Raw genomic sequence first — 22,513 nt, 5'->3', positions numbered from 1 at the left:
ACCGTAGCCTTGACTAGATGGACCTTTGTTGACAAAGTAATGTCTCTGCTATTTAATATGCTGTCTAGGTTGGTCATAACTTTCCTTCCAAGGAGTAATCGTCTTTTAATTTCATGGCTGCAATCACCATCTGCTGTGATTTTGGAGCCCAGAAAAATAAAGTCAGCTACTGTTTCCACTGTTTCCCCATCTATTTGCCATGAAGTGACGGGACTGGATGCCACGATCTTAGTTTTCTGAATGTTGAGCTTTAAGCCAACTTTTTCACTCTCCTCTTTCACGTTCACCAAGAGGCTCTTTAGTTCTTCTTCACTTTCTGCCGTAAGGATGGTGTCATCTGCATATCTGAGGTTATTGATATTTCTCCCAGCAATCTTGATTCCAGCTTGTGCTTCCTCCAGCTCAGCGTTTCTCATGATGTACTGTGCATAGAAGTTAAATAAGCAGCGTGACAATATACAGCTTGACGTACTCCTTTCCCTATTTGGAACCAGTCTGTTGTTCCATGTTCAGTTCTAACTGTTGCTTCCTGACCTGCATGCAGGTTTCTCAAGAGGCAGGTCAGGTGGTCTGGTATTCCCATCTCTTTCACAATTTTTCACAGTTTATTGTGATCCACACAGTCAAAGGCTTTGGCATAGTCAATAAAGCAGAAATAGAGGTTTTTCTGGAACTCTTTTGCTTTTTTGATGATCCAGCGGATGTTGGCAATTTGATCTCTGGTTTCTCTGCCTTTTCTAAAATCACTTTGAACATCTGGAAGTTCATGGTTCATGTATTGCTGAAGCATGGCTTGGAGAATTTTAAGCATTACTTTACTAGCGTGTGAGATGAGTGCAATTGTGCGGTAGTTTGAACATTTTTTGGCATTGCCCTTCTTTGGGATTGGAATGAAAACTGACCTTTTCCAGTCCTGTGGCCACTGCTGAGTTTCCAAATTTGCTGGCATATTGAGTGCAGCACTTTCACGGCATCATCTTTCAGGATTTGAAATAGCTCAACTGGAATTCCATCACCTCCCCTAGCTTTGTTTGTAGTGATGATTTCTAAGGCCCACCTGACTTCACATTCCAGGATGTCTGGCTCTAGATGAGTGATCACACCATCGTGATTATCTGGGTCATGAAGATCTTTTTTGTACAGTTCTTCTGTATATTCTTGCCACCTCTTCTTAATATCTTCTGCTTCTATTAGGTCCCTACCATTTCTGTCCTTTATTGAGCCCATCTTTGCATGAAATGTTCCCGTGATGTTTCTAATTTTCTTGAAGAGATCTCTAGTCTTTCCCATTCTATGGTTTTCCTCTATTTCTTTGCATTGATCTCTGAGGAAGGCTTTCTTGTCTGTCCTTACTATTCTTTGGAACTCTGCATTCAAATTGGTATATCTTTCCTTTTCTCCTTTGCTTTTTGCTTCCCTTCTTTTCGCAGCTATTTGTAAGGCCTCCCCAGACAGCCATTTTGCTTTTTTGCATTTCTTTTTCGTGGGGATGGCCTCTGTTCTAGAAGCCAGTAATGTGATGGTGCTTCCGTCAGCTTCTGTCTCTGAGGAACTAGAGCAGAGCCCCCTGCTGACCTGAGCTGGGGATGGAGCTGAGTGAGAAATAAACTTTTGCTGAGTTAGGCCATTGAGATCTGGGGACTGTTGTTGCAGCATAGTCTAGCCCACTCTGACTGAAACTGATAGTAATATGGGGAGCCTAATATTCTCCCTTCCAGCCCTGTAGCCCTTAAAAATAGAGATTTGTGCAGCCCTTAAGTCAGTCATCCAGATCTTTATTCACAGCCATCCAACTTTACCATATTCCTGCTTCCCTAGACTTCACGTCTAGCCCCCCTCACCTCTTCTGCCTCCTCAGTCAAATTCTGTACCTGACCAAGTCCTGGTCACAGTCTCTCTCTGGCCAGAGCCACAGTGTCTTTGGGGAGTGTGTGTGGGGCAGCATTTGGCTCTACCAAAGACTGAATTTTTACTTCCTGCTTGATGCTGGAAGAAGAGGATCCCCGTGACCTTGTGCATGAAGAGGAGTCTTTGGGGATGTCTCACCAGATTTTGTTCATATTTGAATAAAATCAAAGAATGAGAAATACCCAATGTCGCCACCTTGTGGCCAGAAGGATTGTGGCAAAGGCTGGGTGTGCCCACCTCTTAAAACTGGGCTTTGACTTAGAACAGCGGGACGGAGAGATACACTGGAATGATATTAGGGCACAGTTAGATAATTTTTTTTTAATGTGGCTGTGCCAGGTCTTAGTTGCAGCATGTGGAATCGTAGATCTTTGTGGCAGCTTGTGGGATCTAGTTCCCTAACCAGGGATCAAATCCAAGCCCCATATAGGGAACACAGAGTCTTAGCCCCTGAACCACCAGGGAAGTCACAGGCAGCTTGTCTTTCCACGAGGAGGGATGCTACTTGGCCTGCACCAAAATTAGCATTAGAAGACATGCCTCATCTGAAAAATGCCCTGAGCTGGAAAGGGTGGGACTAGGGTGGGTCATTGGAATCTGGTTCCCCAGAAAGCCAGCTTGGAGTGAGATTTATTGCGGAGACACACCTGACTACATGCAGGATTTTGTGTGGGTTCTGGACACCTCTGGGGACAGGGTGTAGGGAGGGGGCCCATGTAAAGCTCCTGCTTTGTCAGACAGGTGGCGGCCCCCAGCTGGCACTCTGGACCCCTTTGTGCTTTTCCGTTAGTCTGAAGGGCAGCTGGTGTGTTATAAGGGGAAGCATCCAGCCCTCTTTCCCCAGCTGGGCTTGAGTGAGTCCCTCAGCCTCAGTGGCCCAGATGTGTCAGATAAATGGGAGGGATGGGAAGACCAGGAAAGTCCCCTCCAGCATGAATGTTCTAGGATTTGCTTGCCTCATGGCTCCTGTCTCCCTAGACACTCTGTGGGGGATGTGGCTGTGAATGCCCCTGGCATGACCCCTACTTCAACTGGCTTATGGGGGCAGACAAACAGCACATAAATAAATCCTTTTAGATGGTTGTGAAAGCAGTCAGGAGATGAAGCCAGGTGGTGGCTTAGCATGCCTGGGTCAAGGGGCACCAGGTGTGGTGGTCAGGGAAGTGCAAGGGTCCTGAAGGGTGTGCGTTCAAGGCCAGAGTGGCTGGAACAGGTGACCCCAGGGAGGGGACAGAATCTGGGTCCTGCACGATCCTACAGTCTGCAGTTAAGTCTTTGGATTTGATTCAAGGGCAAAACGGTTTTAAGTTCTGGCTTAAAGTAGGGATGTGACCGACTTGATTTTTTTCCCTCTGTCTTGGGGAGGTGGGGCTCCCAGGGTTGCTCCTCTGCCTTGCAGGGCTCAGGGTGGGGTAAGGCGGTGGGGGGTGCCCCAGCAGTGAGGGCTTGGCTTCCTGTGTGGGTGGCTCATTGTGAGCCAACTCAGTGAGCTTGCATCCTTCCCAGGGGCCTCTTCTGCTCCCCGGGTCCAGCCCTGGTCAAGGAGAACCAGTTCTTCAGCCCAGTGAGCACCTACCCAGAGTCATGCATCCTCATTTTGGTTGTAACTAGGGAGTGCCCAATCTATCTCTTTACGCCTAATCCCTTCCATGTCCCTGGCCATGTCTGTATCCCCACCATCCCCATCTTCATCTCTGTTTCCCTTAAGAACTGAGTTCCCACTCCAGACTTGAGCCCCAATCAAAGCCAGAGACACCACTCCTGCTTTTTTGGGGACCGAGGAATTGGCTGGGGGAGACCTGTTGGGAGTGGATTGTGATTTGGAGAATGGTGGTAGATTCCCTGGGTTTGTATGACACCCAAGCTCTTCTATACCATCAATTCCCTCCCCGTTCCCCCCATGTCCCCTCCCAGGCTACCCTCCTGGCTGCCTGGGTGCCCCTGCCTCCTTCCACGCCCCACAGAATGATATTACTGTACCGCTGGATTAGAAAGTTAAGACTGGGCCGCTTAACCCTGCTCCTTTAGGACTTGGCATCCCAAGCCCCTGAGCCTCAATTCCCCATCCTTGGCCCTGCCCCTCAAGGAGCCTTAGCAGCCCCCTGGGGGCACAGTCTCAAGGGAAGAGGAGTAGCTAGAAGGCAGGTGACTGGGAAAATTTGCTTCAGCTTTGCATCTTAAGATGCATATTTGAATCATCAGGTTCCTAGCATCATCCAAGAGTCATCATGGTGGCTGAGTAGAACCCAGGAGGGCGGGCCTGACAGGCCTGACAGCCCGAGAGAGCACTGTGCCCAGGCAATGAGACAGCCCTGCCAGTCACAGAGCCTCAGCACATGACCTTCACCCCCAGCCTCTTCCTGCCTCCATCCCCCTAACCCACCCCGCTGCCTCACATCGCTTTCTACCCCTCACCGCATCCTTTCTGAATCTTCACCCTAATTCCAACCCCATTCTTGGTTCAGTTCCCACCCCTGATCTTGCTAACCCATAGTTAGTCCTCATTGCTAACCCATAGTTTGAGAGTCTCCCAGGTACCAACTGTTGTGCGTGGAGGTTGGGAGAAAACCAAATTACAGACATTCTACTTTAGTAGGAAAGACAGATATTCATCTAAAGATGTTAACTACAGTGCTCTAGGAGCCATTAAGAGTTAAATTTGGTCTTTTTAAAAAATTTTATTTATTTTTAATTGGAGGATAATTGCTTTACAGTGTTGTGTTGGTTTCTGCCATACATCAGCATAAATCAGCCACAGGTATACACATGTCCCCTCTCTCTTGAACCTCTCTAAACTTGGCCTTTCTTGATGAAGCAATTATCAAGCTACAGCCTAAAGGAAGAGGAAACATTAACCAGGTCTAAGAGGGAACAGTGTGTGCAAAGTCCCTGTGGTTGGAAAGAGCTGCTTTCACATTATATCTTTACTCAAAAGCCCCCTTCTCAAAGAGTTTTTACTTGGCTGTTGTTGTTTAATCATGTCTGACTCTTTTGAGACCCCATGTGCTGGAGATGGGCATACCAGACCACCTGACCTGCCTCTTGAGAAACCTGCATGCAGGTCAGGAAGCAACAGTTAGAACTGGACATGGAACAACAGACTGGTCCCAAATAGGAAAAGGAGTACGTCAAGCTGTATATTGTCACGTTGCTTATTTAGCTTATATGCACAGTACATCATGAGAAACGCTGGGCTGAATGAAGCACAAGCTGGAATCAAGATTGCTGGGAGAAATATCAATAACCTCAGATATGCAGATGACACCATCCTTATGGCAGAAAGTGAAGAAGAACTAAAGAGCCTCTTGATGAAAGTGAAAGAGGAGAATGAAAAAGTTGGCTTAAAGCTCAACATTCAGAAAACTAAGATCATGGCATCCAGTCCTGTCACTTCATGGCAAATAGATGGGGAAACAGTGGAAACAGTGGCAGACTTTATTTTGGGGGGCTCCAAAATCACAGCAGATGGTGATTGCAGCCATGAAATTAAAAGACGATTACTCCTTGGAAGGAAAGTTATGACCAACCTAGACAGCATATTAAATAGCAGAGACATTACTTTGTCAACAAAGGTCCATCTAGTCAAGGCTACGGTTTTTCCAGTAGTCATGTATGGATGTGAGAGTTGGACTATAAAGAAAGCTGAGCACTGAAGAATTGATGCTTTTGAACTGTGGTATTGGAGAACTCTTGAGAGTCCCTTGGACTGCAAGGAGATCCAACCAGTCCATCCTAAAGGAAATCAGTCCTGAATATTCATTGGAAGGACTGATGTTGAAGCTGAAACTCCAATACTTTGTCCACCTGATGGGAAGAGCCGACTCATTTGAAAAGACCCTGATGCTGGGAAAGATTGAAGGCAGGAGGAGAAGGGGATGACAGAGAATAAGATGGTTGGATGGCATCACTGACTCAATGGACGTGGGTTTGGGTGGACTCTGGGAGTTGGTGATGGACAGGGAGGCCTGGCATGCTGCAGCCCATGGGGTTACAAAGAGTCGGACACAACTGAGCAACTGTGCTGGAGTGGGTTGCCATTTCCTTCTCCAGGGGATCTTCCCAACCCAGGGATTGAACCCACATCTCCTGCATTGGCGGGTGGATTCTTTACCACTGAGCCACCAGGGAAGCCCCTGACATCTGGCTACTCTATATCTAAAGTGTAGTCTTTTACACTTTGTTATCCTTCCCCACTTTGTAGTTTGTCTTCAGCTCTTATCACTCTTTAACATAGTACTTGATTTACCTGGCTATTAGGTAAAATTGCCTGTTTCCTTTACTAGAATGTAAGTTCCATGAAGGAAAGCAGGGATTTGTTTTGTGAAGCTCTAAAAATATATTGGAGGGGACTTTCCTGGTGGTTCAGTGGTTGAGAATCAGGGGACATAGTTTCAAAAGACCCCTGGTCCGAGGAGATCCCCACATGCCACAGGGCAAGTGAGCCTGAGTGCCATAGCTACTGAGCCTGCGCTGCGATTACTGAAGCCCGGAGCCCTAGAGCCCATGCTCTGCAATGAGAGAAGTCCCTGAAATGAGAAGTCTATGCGCTGAAACAAGGAGTAGCAGCCGCTCACCAAACTAGAGAAAGCCTGTGTGCAGCAACAAAGACCCAGAGGAGCCAAAAGTAAATGTATAAATAAATTGTAGGGAACATAGGAGGGGGCTCCATCGTGTCTGCTGGTGAATGAATGAGAGGCACCTAGTCCCAGGCAGAAGAGAGAAAAGGGGAATGTGGTGGGGGATGAGACCCATGAAGGGGGCCCTGGGGGCCACGTGAAAGGATGATGTCATTGTCCCAAAGGTGAGAAGTTGCCACCACCAGGCTTGATCTGCTTGATCTGGAGTAGGAGGCAGTGTGAGGGGTTGATGTTGAGTCTGTACTCTTATCCCAGAGCTACTCACTGGTCTGACTTTTATAAGAATTGCTAGGTTTTTTTTTTTTTAACTTTTTATTTTTTCCTTATGATGCAATAGTTGTTTGTCAATTAATTATTTATTTTCTTTTTGTTTGCTGTGGGTTTTGTTGCATCAAGCAGGCTTTCTCTAGTTGCAGAGAGTGAGGGCTATGCTCTAGCTCTCATCAGGACGGCTTCTCTTGTTGTGGATCATACGCTCTAGACTCAGGCTTCAGTAGGAGCGACTTGTGGGTCCGACTGTGGTGTAAGGATTGACTGCTCTGTGGCACGTAGGATCTTCCTGGACCAGGGGCGGAACCCATGTCCCTTGCATTGGCGGGTGGATTCTTAACCAACAGACCACAAGGCAAGTCTCTAGCTTAATTCTTATGTCCCAAATTTCACTCCAACAGTATTCTACATTTGTATTAAATTCCAATCCCTCTTTGGCTGATTGTGGCCCCATAGAAAGCCACAGATAACCCCCCCATGCTGATCCCTGACCCCTTCCTGGAGACTTTGTGTGTCCTAGGATCCCCAAGCTCTAGTTTCAACATTCATCACCCTCTGTACTGTGGGCTCTGGGCCCTGGGACAGAAGGATAAGCCAGCCTTCCTACTGTGGGCACTAACTGCCCATTTCCCAGAGTGGAATGGCAAGGCAACAGGCCAGCTGGACAGTGGGTTTATGCTGTGTCCCCCCTCCCTTGACCTCCACCCACCAGGGCCCCCAGAACCAGTGCTAGTGATCTGCTATCCACGGCCCTGCTCAGCAGGGTGCCCAGTGTTGTAGCCAATAGGGGTGGGCAGAAGGAAGAAACTGTTGGCTGATAAAGATCTGGGGGCCCTCCCCCTAACTTTCCTGAGGCCTTGGCTCAGGCTGGACTGGTTCCCCCACCCCGAAGTTTCCTCCATCCAAGGCCTCTTCTACCCGCCCTCTCAGGGGCAGGCCCAGCACCCTGCCTATTGTCCCTCCCTGCCAGCTCCCAGAGGGCCCGCAGCCCAGACGCCTGCTCACTGGCCCTGGAGCACAGCCCCACCCCAGCCTGCCAGGCTTCTGTCCTGCACCCGACCTGGTGCCACCCCCACCCCCGTCCAGGGCAGCAGCTTCACCAGCCTCTGGGTCCCTGCTTCACCTCTCCACCTAGGAAGTCTGACCTTTCCACTCCTGTCTGTGTCTGACTTTTCCTGCCGGGCTTGGGCCCCCCTGTGGCCCCCCGCACTGTGTCTGTGATTGAGCCCGCTTCCTGCCTCCTGAAGAGCAACCATGGCCACCTACAAAGTCAGGGTGGCCACAGGCACCGACTTCTTATCGGGAACCACAGACTCCATCTCTCTGATCATCGTGGGGACTCAGGGAGAGAGCCGTAAGCAGCTGCTGAACCACTTTGGAAGAGATTTTGCAACTGGTGCGGTGAGTGTGTGTGTGTGTGTGTGTGTGTGTGTGTGTGTGTGAGTGTGCCTGGGGAGAAAGGGGAGGGATGGAGGGGTACCGGGCTCTGGAAGCGTTGGGGCTCCAAGGTGGCTTGGAGGCCCTCACCCAAGACCTGGCTCCCAGCCTTCTTCCACCCCCTCCCCACTCCCCGTCACCTCTCATTCCTTTGCCATCATCTCTCATTCTGCCCCCTGCTCTTTTCTCACCTCTCTTCCTCTCTTCTTCCTCTCTCTCTCTGTCATCACTCACCCCACATCCCTCACCTCTCAACCCTCTCCCAGTTGTTTCATCTCTCCTTCTTTCCAGTCTCTTTCCACCCCCTCTTCCTTCATCCTTTTCCTGTTTCCTCTCTCACACTCTTCCTCATGCCTCCCTCTCCCATTCTTACTCACCCTTCCTGAATTAATGCACTATCGACCAGGGGATTTTTTGCAAAAGAAGATCCATAGCCAGTGATTTGTTATGTAAGTGAATACTGAACCATCTCTGGTAAATAATGTTCAGGTAACAAAAGACTTATTAATGTGCCTTTGGTCAATAAGTTGTTAAGCTTCAGCAACACTGGCTTAAATTTCCACTGGATTCTCTGTGTCATACAAAGCATCAGACCAGCCTGTCCAGCAGGGACTCTTCTGCTCTGTGATGAAAGGCCCTCTGCTGGGCCCTCAGCCTAATTTTGAGTCAGGTCCAGCCACCTGCTGCTTTGTGACCTTAGTAGGTCACTCTATCTTTGTAGACATTTCTGAATCTCCACATCTTCACTGATAAGTGGGAGGAAACGGGGGGCTGGTTGGACCACTTCTGCCCACTCTTAAGGATGTAGGAGGCTTGGGGGGGCTCTATATAGACCCCTTATACACCAGTCCCTGGGGGTCTTCATGGCTCCTGCAGCCTCAGGTGGCTGGGGAGGAGGAAGTGGGAGAAGGGGATTTCAGGAGCAGAGGATGGAGAGAGGGAGGGCCTGGAGTCCTGCCCAGGTGGGGTCAGGCACATGGGAGGGAAAGAGACCCCAACAATCAGGTCATCCTGGTCTAGGGAGGTGAGCATCGCCCAGCATGAGTGGGGCCTGGGTGAGGGGGCAGGCAGGTGGGAGGCTGGCCTGCTCAGCTGGCTCTGTGCCCGCCCAGGTGGACGACTACACTGTCCAGTGTCAGCAGGACCTGGGGGACCTCATCATCGTCCGCCTGTACAAGGAGCGCTACTCCTTCTTCCCCAAGAACCCCTGGTACTGCAAATACGTGCAGGTCTGTGCGCCCAATGGCCGCATCTACCACTTCCCCGCCTACCAGTGGATGGACGGCTATGAGACCCTGGCACTCCGGGAGGCTACAGGTAAGTCCTCACTGTCTCCATCCCATACGATGAAGCCCCTCGCTCTGGCCTGGCCACCCCAGCGTGGCCACCCCAGGCTCCCAGCCAGCCAGCCAAGTGCCAGCCTGACAGGGGCACCAGGCACACCTGTCATTCTCCCACACCAGCCATGGTCCATGTTGCTCTGCTGGGCCCGGCTCAAGGCTGCGGCCTGGAGGAACGAGGCAGGGGGCGCTACTCTCTGGACCCCAGGGTCTGACTGCAGACAGCATTCTCAGAGCGGGCTCTCCATTATCTCTACAGCCCTCCCCTCAATGCCCACAGGAAGCCGGGCTACTCTCAGGCCTCAGGACTCTGATCGGATGCCCTATGCACACCAAGCGGCGGCGCTGCTGCTCTGAAGACTCCCTGCTACCCCCTCAGGGTGCTGTTACTGTAACAGGGTGCCTTGTTACTCTGATAGGATCTCCCATGATTCTGCCTGCTGCCTTGTTATTTTCTGAAGAAGCCCTGATGGTTCAACAGCCCTCCAAGGCCCTGCAACGGGAGGTCTTGTACCTTCTCATGATGCCCTGGATTTCTAATTGAGCATTTCTTAGACTGATGGGATGTTCCGTGGCTCCAATGGGCTTCCAATCACTCCAAAAGGACACCTTATTTCTCTCAAAGGACTCACTGCTCACTCCACCCCCTATTCAGTGAGGCTCCTTTGCAGTCCAATCCAAGGCCCTGTTACTCATATCGACTGTCAAGAGTTCTTTGAGGTGGCCAGTTAAGGCCACCCCAGCTGTTTTCCCAGCCACTTGATTGCTGCTATGGAAAAGGGACAGGACCTGAGGGCCCAAGTCCCTTGCATCCATCCTTATATCCACCCTTGTGTGGCTGCTCCAAGGAGAATGCAATCTTGTCCTCTTTTGGTCCCCTCTCTCAACCAGCCATGCTCCTCTGGCCTCCTCCGAGGCAGATGAGAGGGGAGACAGGGCTGAGGGAGCCCCAGGGTGGGGAGCTCCTCCTCTCAGAGGCTGACCACCTCTCTTCCTTCTCTCATTTCCCCATGGCCAAGTCCTTGCCCTGGGAACAGGGGGTCAGGGCCTGAGCTGGGGAAAGGAGAGACAGGGGCAGAGGGAAGCAGGCCTGGCCAGGTGGGGCTGATAAGAGAGGGCCTCACAGAGGACGCAGAGCATCTTCCCACAGTGATAGGTCTGAGTGGCATGGAAACAGGACAGGCAGGGTGATGCTGGGAGGCGGGCACGAATGGGGTTGGGAGGGGCAGCTGCCGTGAAATACCAGGGCAGGGAGACTTGAATGACCGGCTGGGACCTTCAAGGATGAAGGCTCCCACCCCAGGGATGAAACTGAACTGTGTCTATGGGTCACACGACTCCAGATGGCATTGTTCACCCGGAGTGCAATGTGAGCTGAGGCAGATAGAAGGAGAAGGAAGGTGGCCTGTGAAGGAAAATGATAGGGAGGCAGCGACAGGCACCTGCCAGCCTGGGACTACCAGGCAGGATGTGAGTGTCAGCTTCACCACTTGCTGGGCATCAGGACTCATTTCCAAGTTCTTCTAAGCCTCAGTGTCCTCATCTGTCAAACTGGGCTGACAGCAGAACCTACTTCATGGGGTTGATGTGAGAAGCCAATGTTATTTCTGAAATTTTCCTTTTAACATGTTTGGACTGAGGTTGACTGCAAGGAACTGAAACTAGGGAAAGTGAAACTACAGTTAAAGGGACTTCCTGTATGTATTTACGCAAATGTATCTTCATATATGTATATATTCTTTGTACACTCACACATACCGTATGTTACATGATACACCTGCCAGGGTAACTGCAAATATGTCCAATGTTTCTGCAAGCCAAAACTGAGTAGTTTCAGAGTGATTTAAATCAAGACTCTATGCAGCCTCAGGTAAATTTAGATCAGGTTTGGTTGGCCAAGAAGTGTGTACCTATTTGTGGAAAAAAATAATAATAAAAAACAAAAACTTGATTTCTGGACCTTTTGGAATTGTGGAGATCAGACTGTGGGTCTATGATAGTCATCTGCCTCATAATTCAAACTGTTCTTGTGCAAATTAAATTATTGACATAAGTATTTAGAAGGGCTTCCCAGGTGGTTCAGATGGTAAAGAATCCACAGGCAATGCAGGAGACCCAGGAGACTTGGGTTTGATCCCTGGGTCGAGAAGATGCCCCAGAGAAGGAAATGGCAATCCACTCCAGTATACTTGCCTGGGAAATCCCATGGAGAGAGGAGCCCGGCGGGCCCCAGTCCATGAAGTTGCAGAGGCGGACATGACTGAGCAACTAACACAATATTTAGAAAGTGCCTGGTAGCCAGTAAGTTCTAAATAACTGTTAGGTATTCATGTTCCAGGAGTTCTAGAAGAGGGACTTCCCTGCATCAGAGCCCCTGGAAGGGTAGAGCAAGGACAGGGAAGGGTGGTCCATAATCCTTTTGATCCTTTCATCTGAGTTTCTGGGAGAAGACACACCCTCTCTCTCCCAGGGTAAGCCTTCCCCATCCTTGGCCCTGTCCCACCTCCCCACAGAAGCTGAATTCTGATCCCCAAAGTGGGCAGGGGCAGGCCTTGAGCCTCCTCCTTGGTCTCCCTACAGGAAAGACAGCAGCAGATGACACACTCCCGATCCTTCTGGAACACCGAAAGGAGGAGCTCAGAGCCAAGCAGGACTTCTACCAGTGAGGGGGTTGGGGGGCAGGGGCTGCGGGAGGTCAGGGGGCCAGTGGTGGCTGTGCCCTGGGATGGTGCGTGGCCATCAGGACCGACCAGCTCGGCTTCTGTTTGCAGCTGGAGAGTCTTTGTTCCTGGCCTGCCCAACTACGTACACATCCCCAGCTACCGCCCTCCTCCCCGGAGAAACCCCAACCGGCCGGAGTAAGGACTTGGGGCTACCCAAGGGCCCCTCCCATGGCTGACACCTGCTCTCTGCCCCCCTCACTGTGTCCTGGACCCCAGATGCCCAGCCCTGCCCTCCTCCCTACAGGTGGAACGGCTACATCCCGGGGTTCCCGATTCTCATAAACTTTAAGGCCACCAAGTTCCTGGACTTAAATCTGCGCTACTCCTTCACCAAGACGGCCTCCTTCTTCTTCCGCCTGAGCCCCATGTGAGTGTGTGTGAGGGGCGGGGTGTGAGGGCTTTTGTAGACTGTCCCGCTCCACGCCCACCACAGCATGGCCAGGAGGGCAGCGGGAGCCGGAAAGAGAGGGTTCGGGAACCTTAGAGGTGACACTCCGCGACCTAGACATGGGAAAGCCTTGAGCTGTGCCACGGGGCGACCCTGAGACCCCCCGCCCCCGCCAGACTCAGGGACTCAAGAGACCCTGGGGGTGGGGGCGGGGCAGCTCTACCGCCGTCCCAGGGGCACCGGACCCCATCTCTGACGGCCTCCCCCTCGAATCCCCTGTCCTAGGGCACTGGGGTTCAAACTCCGCGGCCTGGTGGACAGCAAACGGTCCTGGAAGAGACTGAAGGATATTAAGAAAATTTTCCCTGGCAATAAATCTGTCGTCTTCGGTATGGGGTGGGAACGAGAACGGGGAAGCGGGGCGAGATCGGGCCCCAGGTGCTCGAGCCGCGGGCGGGAGGCAGGACCCCCACGTGGGATGTGGGGTGGGAGCCGCACAGAGAACCGGAGGCCGGAATTCGCACAGGCGAGCGCGCCCTCTGGCGGCTCCTCGGAAAACGCCGCCCGGCGCCCCTCCGGCGGCTCAACCGGAGGCCGAGGCCTGGAGCTTGATTTTCCTCCCGAAATCTCGGTGGTCCATGGCCTTCCTCCCTCTCCTCGGGCCTCAGCTCTCGTCCTCTCTGACCCTGAGGGGGAGTGGGTGGCTTCGTGACGTCCCCGCGCTGTCCCCCCAGAGTACGTGGCTGAGCACTGGGCAGAGGACAGCTTCTTTGGGTACCAGTACCTCAACGGCATCAACCCAGGCCTGCTCTGCCGCTGCACGCGTATCCCGGACAAATTCCCGGTCACAGACGACATGGTGGCCCCCTTCCTGGGAGAGGGAACGTGCCTACAAGCGGAACTGGAGGTGAAGCCTGCTCTGGAATTGAGCCCCCCACAGCCTCCCTTCCTCCCTCTCTCCTGGCATCCCTGTCTCTCCCCACCTACTCCTCGGCAGACCCCCACCCCCTACCCCACTCCCCAACTCGGGTCCTGGCCAACCCCACACCTGGGGAGCCAGAGCACCCTGCACTCAAGGCGTGGGTCATGGGTACCACGTGTTGGGTGCCTACCTGTCCACTCATCACGGCTCCCCTCCAGAAGGGGAACATTTACCTGGCCGACTACCGCATCTTGGAGGGCATTCCTGCCGTTGAACTTAACGGCCAGAAGCAGTACCACTGCGCCCCACTCTGCCTGCTGCACTTTGGCCGGGAAGGGAACCTCCTGCCTATTGCCATCCAGGTGCCTGGGGTGCAGGCCTGGGGGTGGGTGCTGTGTGAATGTCGCCAGCGGGTGAGCCTCTGTGTGTACATGAAGAGATGTGTGATTGCGTGGGCTGGTGTGTGTACTTGTATACTTCTATCTAGTGAGTTTATGGTCAGTCGATTAGCCTGTTTGTGTGTGTGTATGTGAACTTTATGTCCCTGTGCATGTACCAATTTGTGAAGGGTTGTGCCTGTGAGTGTGCACTATCTCTGTGTAGGCATGTGTGCCTGTGTGAGTCTATGTTCCTATGTGTGCATTTAAGAATACACCTATGTTTATGTATGTCCCTGTCTCTGTGTGTGGCTAGTGGTGAGCCTGGTGTATGGCTGTAAGCACCAGACTGAGTCTCCAAGGGTCCCTTCATGGGTACATCTTTGTGCTACCACTTGTATGCCCATGCTGCATAAAGATGGGTCCCTGTGGGTGCACTCGTGTGTAAGCCCCAGTGTGTAGAGTGTGGGTACTGTGTCTGTATGCACAGAAGTGACCAGGTAGGAATAAGCCTGTCTCTTTGACTCCATTCATCCATCTGCTTGATAAGTCAGTGCCTGCTGTGGCTTATCTGCTAGAAAAACTGTGCTAATCAAACTTAGCCGCTGCCTCGAGAGTGTGGCCTGGCTGGAAGGGAAACTGGGATGCTTTCTTCCCAGAGGTTTCCAGCGGGATCATGTCTGAATTAGTCATCCCCTGGGGTGGGAGTGGGGATCAGCCCAGCTCTGAGGCTCCTGGCTGGTTAGTGGAGCGGTACAGACTAGATTTCAATGAACCACTAACTCCTAGGGAGCTGGGTGCCCTTGTGCACTGCACAGCCTGCACAGCTGAATGTGGCGACTATGGGATTGAGGTAAGGATGGGTTTTCAGAGGAGGCAGACTTTGAGCTGGTTCTTGTAGAATGAGTGGGAGCTTTCAGGTAGAGGAAGGGATGGGGAAGGTAGCACAGGCAGAGGGAAGAGCAGGAGCAGATGTGAGAAGGGAGGGGAGGCCCTGGTGTGCTCAGAGGACCAGAGGGACTGGAGTGTAGGGGCTGGGGTTTTCACCCCCTGATCTCCCTTCTGCCTCCCTCGTGTAGTGGGAGCCCTCGTGTATGTGGGTCTCTGCTCTCACCTAACACTTTCTCTTTCCTCACCCCCAGCTCAGCCAGACCCCCGGGCCCGACTGCCCCATCTTCCTGCCCAGTGACTCCGAGTGGGACTGGCTGCTGGCCAAGACGTGGGTGCGCTATGCTGAGTTCTACTGCCACGAGGGCATCTCTCACTTGCTGGAGACCCACCTCATCGCTGAGGCCTTCTGCCTGGCCATGCTGAGGCAGCTACCCATGTGCCACCCCCTCTACAAGGTATGGGCTTGGGCCAAGGGGCCTCTATGAAACATTGCTGCCCTCAGTCATCCCCAGAAAGCTGCCTGGTTTGCTCAGCAGTCAGAAGGACTCCAGCTAGACTTGGGGAAGCAGCTTGGAGGGCTGTTGAGGGGTTTGATGTTGCAGAAACAGGGGGTGCTGACATTCTGTGGGGGATGACTTCAGCCTTCTCTCATCATCTTCCTTGCTCCCCCCAACAGCTCCTCATCCCCCACACCCGATACACCATCCAGATCAACAGCATCGGGCGGGCTGTCCTCATTAATGAAGGGGGGCTCTCTGCCAGGGTAAGACTTCTTTCTCCAACCCCACAAGACATGTGTTTCCCTTCTGGCCTTTGCAGTTTGACTAAAGCTGAACTTCCCAGCTGCCTTTAGATCATGAGTGGGCACGGAGGGAGGGGACCAGTTAAGACGGGTGCTGTGTCTGCTAGGCTCCAGAGGCTGAGTTGGGTGTGCTGGTCCGGAGTGAGAGGATCCCTAGACAGTGTGCACCAAGGTCTGCCTGGTCCCTAACAGAGCATGTCCCTGGGCCTGGCCGGCTTTGCTGAGGCGATGGTGCGGGCTCTGTCGGAGATCAACTACGACAACCTCTACCTCCCTGATGACTTCGTGAGACGTGGGGTTCAGGACCTGCCAGGGTATTATTACCGTGAGGACAGCCTGGCAGTGTGGGACGCACTGGAGAGGTGAGGTCAGGGCAGCAGTGGGTGGCAGTTGAGGTGGACACACCCTGGGATGTTAGAGGCTGTCTGGGGAGATTTTAAGGACCAGGGGTGCCATCCCGGGGCTTGGGGATAAGATCTGGATGTGTGTGGGGATCACACATGTGTTCACATTCTGGGTGGGGCCTCTGAGGCCTGATGGCCCCCTTCTTTGCTTTGGCCCCAGCCTGCCTCTGCTTGCCAGACCCTGTCTGGGCTCTGAGCTGCCTGTGGGCCTCATCTGATCCTTACTGGGACTACTCTGAGTGTTTTCTGACCTTGCCCTGCCGCTCCTCTTGCTACCTCTGCCCACCCACGGGCCTGGGGCTGCTCTGGGTCAGCCGATGCTGGGGCATCCTAAGGGAGGTGGGAGAACCATGGTGAGGGAAGGCACTGGGGGTTCAGACTAAGGTTCTCTCCCCTGGTCAGGTATGTGACAGAGATCATCACCTACTATTACCCGTGTGACGCTGCTGTGGAAGGTGACCTGGAATTGCAGTCCTGGGTGCAGGAGATATTCAAGGAGTGCCTACTAGGGCGTGAGAGTTCAGGTATGGGCCTGACCCCCAGCAGGGACCCAGGGCTGGGCTGGAGCTAGTCTCACTTTGGGCTGAAGGAGGCCAAAGAGAGCCCTAGGATTCAACAGAGCTCTTCGCTGGCTACTGGAGCAATGGTATCTCAGAGAGGTTGGGGAGGAAAGCCTGACTAGCTGGGGGTCCCTGTCTGAGCTCAGGGGCTGTGGGTCATCTTGGTCACCTGGACAGATTCCAGTCTCTTGCTTCAGGGGAAAAAAAAAAAACCTTTGTGGGCTGAGAAATGGGGCATGAGTTCCAACAGGTCAGGCCAGTGTGTGCTGGAGGCAGGGGAGCTGGCGAGGAGCAGGCAGGCTTCAGGAGAGGGGGGATGGGGAGCAAATCCTGAAGACGTGCCACTTGGGCACCCACTCAACAAGTACTTAGTGAGCACATAAGACGTGGTGAACACTGTACTGGTTACTGGGAAGGCCAAAGGGAATGAGACCCTGAAGGCGCTGTCCTTGAGCTGATCAGTCTCTAGGGGTAGCCACTCATTGTAAAGGGGCAGGTGTAAGACTGGCGCAGTTTGTGAGGAAGCCAGGGAGGGGCTGTAGGAACCCAGCGTGGGCCAGGGGAACCTACCCCAGCTTGGGGAGGGCTGGCAGGTAGAGACTGAGGGGTGGGTAGCAGCAAGCTAAGATCTAGCTAAGATTTGTACAATGGGAGGTCAGCCAGGTGATGACAGAGGTGGGGTTGGAGAGTCCTGACTTGGGAGCTGCATGTGGAAAGACCTGAAAGCCAGACTGAGCAGAGTTAGTTCTGGGACTGCTGATAAGTCCCTGCAGCTGGGGTTCTGGGGTGGGGGAGTGGGGCAGCCTCCTGTGAGATGAGGCTGAAGCCAGGAGCAGGGGCTGGGTGCAGCCCGGTTAAGGAATCTGGAATTCCTCCGCATTCAGAGGGAGCTGTCGAGGGTGTCTGGGGAGATGAAACGTGCACAGTAGGATGTCAGACTGCACTGGCGGTCAGGGAATAGTTTGGGAAGCTGCTATGGTGTCCAGGAGGGAGATGACAGGGACCTGCCCTGGGAGGGGGCTCTGGGGATGAAGAGGATGCCAGAGCTAGCTGGGAGACAGAAATGACAGGACTTGCTGACTGGTTTGGGCTTGTCGGTGGGGGCTGAGTGGTGGGAGGGAGGAGCCAAGGGTGACCCCTGGGTTTTGGGCTCTTGAAACTAGGTGGATGGTGTGTATCATTCTTTGAGCTGGGGGCTTTGAAGGAGAAGCAGTTGAGGGAGGAAGATGACGGGTCTGGTTTGAATGTGTTGGGCTTTTGGAACCTGGGTTCACCATGGCAACTAGAGCTAGGTGCTCAGGTCGGGTACAGGAAAGAGAAGCGAGCTTGGAGAAGCCCCTGAGGACATTTGGCCAAGGCCCAGTTGAACCCCACCTTGGGGGTGAGGGTGGGTTGTGGCCAAACAAGGGCCAAACAGGCAGGTTAGGGGCAGCCTGGAGCAGCTGTAAGAACAGGGTGAGCTGGGCTTGGCCATGCCATCTGTGGGCCAGCCAGGACCTGGGCAGCACTAATGTGGCCTGGGCCTTACCTGCCCGCACCTGCCCTACCCCCCAGGCTTCCCCACATGCTTGCGAACTGTGCCTGAGCTGATCCGATATGTCACCATTGTCATCTACACCTGCTCTGCAAAACACGCAGCTGTCAACACAGGGCAGGTACCTGGACTCACCAGCCTCTGCCCCAGGCCCAGACTTGACCTTTATCCCAGCCCCAGTGTCTGAACTCTGCCTCAGCCATAATCCCCAGTCTGGCCCAGATCTGTCGCAACCAGAGTCCCCAGTTCAATCCCCGCCTCCATCAACACCCGAGGGTTTCGGGGTGCCCTCTGACCCAGAAGCCCCTCTCTATTCCACCTCCAGTTGGAGTTCACCGCCTGGATGCCCAACTTCCCCTCATCCATGCGGAACCCACCAATACAGGCCAAGGGGCTGACCACGCTGGAGACCTTTCTTGACACATTGCCGGATATTAAGACCACATGCATCACCCTACTGGTGCTTTGGACACTCAGTCGGGAGCCCGACGACAAGGTGCCCTGGGCCTGGGGGTGCAGGTGGGGGTGGGGAACCTCTGAGCAGAGGCAGGAGGCTGGGGGGCTGGGAGCCCAACGAGAAGGGGGTGTCAAGGGCAAGAGGCAGGGAGGAAGGCTGCTGAAGGGGAAGGATCAAAGGGGTGGGGAGGGGTGGGGCTCCGTTCCAGCCTCCTGGTTCTGTGCCCACAGCGGCCCCTGGGCCACTTCCCGGACATCCACTTTGTGGAGGAGGCCCCGAGGAGGAGCATAGAGACGCTCCGCCAGCGCCTGGCCCAGATCTCACACAACATCCGCCAACGCAACAAGTGTCTCCCCATCCCCTACTACTACCTGGACCCCGTGCTGATCGAGAACAGCATTTCTATTTAGTTCAGCCCCTCTCCACTCATCTTTCCTGTCCTGCACCCGCCTGTTTTCCAATAAAATCACTTCAAACACAAGCCCGGGGGCTGTCTCTGTGTTTACTATGGGTGCATGCCAGGGCTGGAGCGTGCCGTGCTCACAAGGCAATGCTGTTCCCACCAAAGCCTGGTCCAGGTACACGCAAATGGCAGCGCCAGGCCCCGGTTTTACTCCTGGATGTCCCATGAGATCTGGGCCAGGTGGCTGTGGAAGACAGAAGTCTTCTTCCTCGGGGCCTCCTCAGTGAAGTGCTCATCAGGGTAGGTGCCCAGGTACCGCTGGGAATGGCAGGAGAGAAGGCTGGAGCTCCTGACCTGCAAACCTTGGCCCCATTTTTCAACCAAAAGCTATTCTGATCCACTTGGAGTCCCCTGGGACCCAGGCCACCAGAAAATTCACCCAAGGACACAGACCACCACCCAAGTCCCACTCACCTACCTAAGAACCCAGACCACCCAAGACCCATTCAACTTGAAACAACCCCACTATCCAGTCTAGGCAAAAGCCCACCCTCCATCCAGCCTACCCAGACCTCCCAAGCCATGAGCCCTTTGAAACCCAGACCACTCTAAGTTCCACTTACTAGGAACCCCTGCCACCCTAAACCACACCCCCCAGAACTACATCACTCCAGGCCCTGCCCCCCAGAAGCCCAATCTGTTCGGTGCATCCTCCAAGTAATGCAGTGTCCCCAGCAGCCTTTCTTCACCCCACTCACTCTCCCGGAACCTGAGACCCCAGCCCACCCCACCCCACCCTGGACCTTACAGTGTCCTTGGTTTCATCGCTGACACTCCAGAAGAGCTCAAGGGAGTGGCACGTGACGTTGACCTCAGGGAGTGAAGCCATCAGGCTTGTCAGGCTCTGGCCTTTGGAGGTAGGCAGGGGGAGCCGGATGGTACTGGGAGAATTGGGCATCCAGCCACTGAAACCAAACTGACCCCCTAGACTCAGTAGGCACAAGGCTGCCAGGACTCCTGCTAGGCCCACGTCCCCCATGACCTGGCTTGTCCCCTGCAAAGTCCCCCCTCACCTGACCAGTATTGACAGCAGTGTGTTGGGCTGAGCAGCTGAAGATGGTCATGGAGAGAAACTCAGTCAGGTCAGCACAGCTGTCCAGGCTGGAAGGCACCCCTGGATGGGGACGCAGAGGCAGCAGAGATGAAACGCGGGGTCTGCTGTCCTGGGAAAGTGGGGTCCTGAGGGTGGCAGGCAGGGGTGAACACCTCATCTGAGCTCACACGGCTAAGAGATCCCCTCTGGAAGAGCTCCCTGACCCAGGCCTGCAGCTCCAAGTCCTTGCTCACAGCGTGATTGTTGGGGTAGTAGAAGCCAACAATGGGAGGGGGGCAGAAGTACGTGGTGACACAGTTGGGAGCCTGTGCTGCCCCATGGTGGGGGTTGGAAGAGGCCACTGAAACCAGCTGCCCTAACAGGAGGAAACTGAGGCCCGAGAAGGAAAACGGGCAACTTCACATTCTAGGAAGTGCCAGCCAAGCTTCAAGCCTGGAGGCTTCGGTCTCTGGCTGACTACCAAGCTTTTTGGTTTCTTTTTCAAGTTGAATCCGTGGCCAACATTTAAATATTAGAAAATGACTGGTTTCTCTCCCCAAAAATCTAAAGCTCTCGTTTTAGTCATAGCTGAGTCACCATTGTCCTCATCTGAGAAATGTGAGTGGCCGGCTAGCCAGTCTCTGTCCACCTTCTTTCCTGCTCACGGGCCTTGTAGGCTTCAGCATTCCAGTCATCTAGGCCACATCAAACCACAAAGAAGGATTGGATCCCAGGCCTCTCTCTGTTGGGACAGGAATGCTGGCGTCCATGTCCCCCACTAGTTCTCAAAGGGCAGAGCGGGGCCTGCCCCACTCACCACAGCATCCACCCTCAGCCATGGCAGAGCGCACGAGCCATTGCTAAGAAGAGTTCTGACACGGGCACCTCCAGCTATGCAAATTCTTTGTGAGGAGTCCCTGAGGACTTCAAGGGGAAGTGGGTATAAGCTGGGCTTGAGCAAGAGGCAGTGTTTGGATAGGGAGAGAGTGAGAATCAGGGTGCCTAGCCTCCCTAGGACTCATGTATGCTGAGCAGGAAAAGTGGAAGGCGGGGGTAAGACTCGAGGGAAGAGATGCCGCGTGAAACTTTCCTTTCACGTGACAAAAAATGAAGCCACGTGAGGCTCATGAAGTAGAGCCATCACAGAGCCCAGCGCCCAAGGGAGGTGGTTATGCTCAGGAACTGTTGGGATGGGGACCCACAAAAAAGCCAGACATCAAAAACACCTGGCCTCCAGGGTAGAGGCCAGAGGTACATCCCAAGGACGTCTCCAGTGAAGGAGACTTAAAAGGGAAGTCTAGAGACAAGGCAACTGTCTTTGAGGGGAATGATAATAATAATAGCTAATGCTCAAAGAGCATATCATATTCACCTGAGATTTGTGCTAAGGGCATTACATTTAATTCTAATAATAACCTTTGAGGTAGGTCTCCTATCAGCTCCATTTTCAGATGAGAAAACAGACAGTTCAGTCAGTTCAGTTGCTCAGTCGTGTCCGACTCTTTGCAACCCCATGGACTGCAGCACGCCAGGCCTCCCTATCCATCACCAACTCATGGAGTTTACTCAAACTCATGTCCATTGAGTTGATGACACCATCCAACCATTTCATCCTCTTTCGTCCCCTTCTGCTCCTGCCTTCAATCTTTCCCAGCATCAGAGTCTTTTCAAATGAGTCAGTTCTTCCCATCAGGTGGCCAAAGTATTGGAGTTCCAGCTTCAACATCAGTCCTTCCAATGAATATTCAGGACTAATTTCCTTTAGGATGGACTGGTTGGATCTCCTTGCAATCCAAGGGACTCTCAAGAGTCTTCTCTAACACCACAGTTCAAAAGCATCAATTCTTCGGTGTTCAGCTTTCTTTATAGTCCAACTCTCACATCCATACATGACTACTGGAAAAACCATAGCTTTGACTAGACGGACGTTTGTTGGCAAAGTAATGTCTCTGCTTTTTAATATGCTGTCTAGGTTGGTCATAGCTTTTTTCCAAGGAGCAAGCGTCTTTTAATTTCATGGCTGCAGTTACCATCTGCAGTGATTTTGGAGCCCCTAAAAAATAAAGTCCATCACTGTTTCCCCATCTATTTGCCATGAAGTGATGGGACTAGATGCCATGATCTTAGTTTTCTGAATGTTGAGCTTTAAGTCAACTTTTTTCACTCTCCTCTTTTACTTTCATCAAGAGGCTCTTTAGTTTTTCTTCACTGTCTGCCATAAGGGTGGTGTCATCTGCATATCTGAGGTTATTGATATTTCTCCCAGCAATCTTGATTCCAGCTGTGCTTCATCCAGCCCAGCATTTCTCAGACACAAACAGGTTAACTGACTTGCCCAAGGTCACACAGCTAGGAAGGAAGAGGAGG

General features: G+C 53.0%; 2 protein-coding genes across 2 annotated transcripts; one reads left to right on the top strand and one right to left on the bottom strand.

Annotated features, from left to right (window-relative positions):
• ALOX12B (arachidonate 12-lipoxygenase, 12R type) lies at positions 7,573–19,128 on the top strand. Its single transcript, XM_005693543.3, has 15 exons — positions 7,573–8,216; positions 9,365–9,569; positions 12,173–12,254; positions 12,364–12,450; positions 12,560–12,682; positions 12,989–13,092; positions 13,438–13,610; positions 13,844–13,987; positions 15,145–15,348; positions 15,570–15,656; positions 15,888–16,057; positions 16,502–16,623; positions 18,214–18,314; positions 18,519–18,689; positions 18,881–19,128. The coding sequence occupies exons 1-15, from the start codon at positions 8,070–8,072 to the stop codon at positions 19,058–19,060; spliced, it is 2,100 nt and encodes a 699-aa protein (XP_005693600.1). The 5' UTR covers positions 7,573–8,069; the 3' UTR covers positions 19,061–19,128.
• Positions 19,152–21,664, bottom strand: LOC102172190 (hydroperoxide isomerase ALOXE3-like). Its single transcript, XM_005693541.2, has 4 exons — positions 21,563–21,664; positions 20,127–20,227; positions 19,862–20,029; positions 19,152–19,371 (listed from the first exon to the last, which is right to left on the bottom strand). Exons 2-4 carry the CDS (start codon positions 20,175–20,177, stop codon positions 19,261–19,263), a joined length of 330 nt encoding a protein of 109 aa, XP_005693598.1. The 5' UTR covers positions 20,178–20,227; positions 21,563–21,664; the 3' UTR covers positions 19,152–19,260.

Source organism: Capra hircus, chromosome 19 (genome assembly GCF_001704415.2).
Source record: "Capra hircus breed San Clemente chromosome 19, ASM170441v1, whole genome shotgun sequence".
NCBI lineage: Eukaryota > Metazoa > Chordata > Mammalia > Artiodactyla > Bovidae > Capra > Capra hircus.
Note: the sequence above shows the minus strand (reverse complement) of the source record. Positions and strands in the feature narration are given on the sequence as shown.

Bases quoted from the DNA above. Each gene is read 5' to 3' on its own strand.
- ALOX12B (XM_005693543.3), top strand. From the start codon at position 8,070: ATGGCCACCTACAAAGTCAGGGTGGCCACAGGCACCGACTTCTTATCG. The intron at 16,624-18,213 runs GTATGGGCCTGA...CCTACCCCCCAG, and splicing joins ACTAGGGCGTGAGAGTTCAG to GCTTCCCCACATGCTTGCGA. The intron at 18,690-18,880 runs GTGCCCTGGGCC...CTGTGCCCACAG, and splicing joins GTCGGGAGCCCGACGACAAG to CGGCCCCTGGGCCACTTCCC.
- LOC102172190 (XM_005693541.2), bottom strand. From the start codon at position 20,177: ATGACCATCTTCAGCTGCTCAGCCCAACACACTGCTGTCAATACTGGT. The intron at 20,030-20,126 runs GTGAGGGGGGAC...CTAGGGGGTCAG, and splicing joins CTGCTGTCAATACTGGTCAG to TTTGGTTTCAGTGGCTGGAT. The intron at 19,372-19,861 runs GTAAGGTCCAGG...TGCCATTCCCAG, and splicing joins GCGATGAAACCAAGGACACT to CGGTACCTGGGCACCTACCC.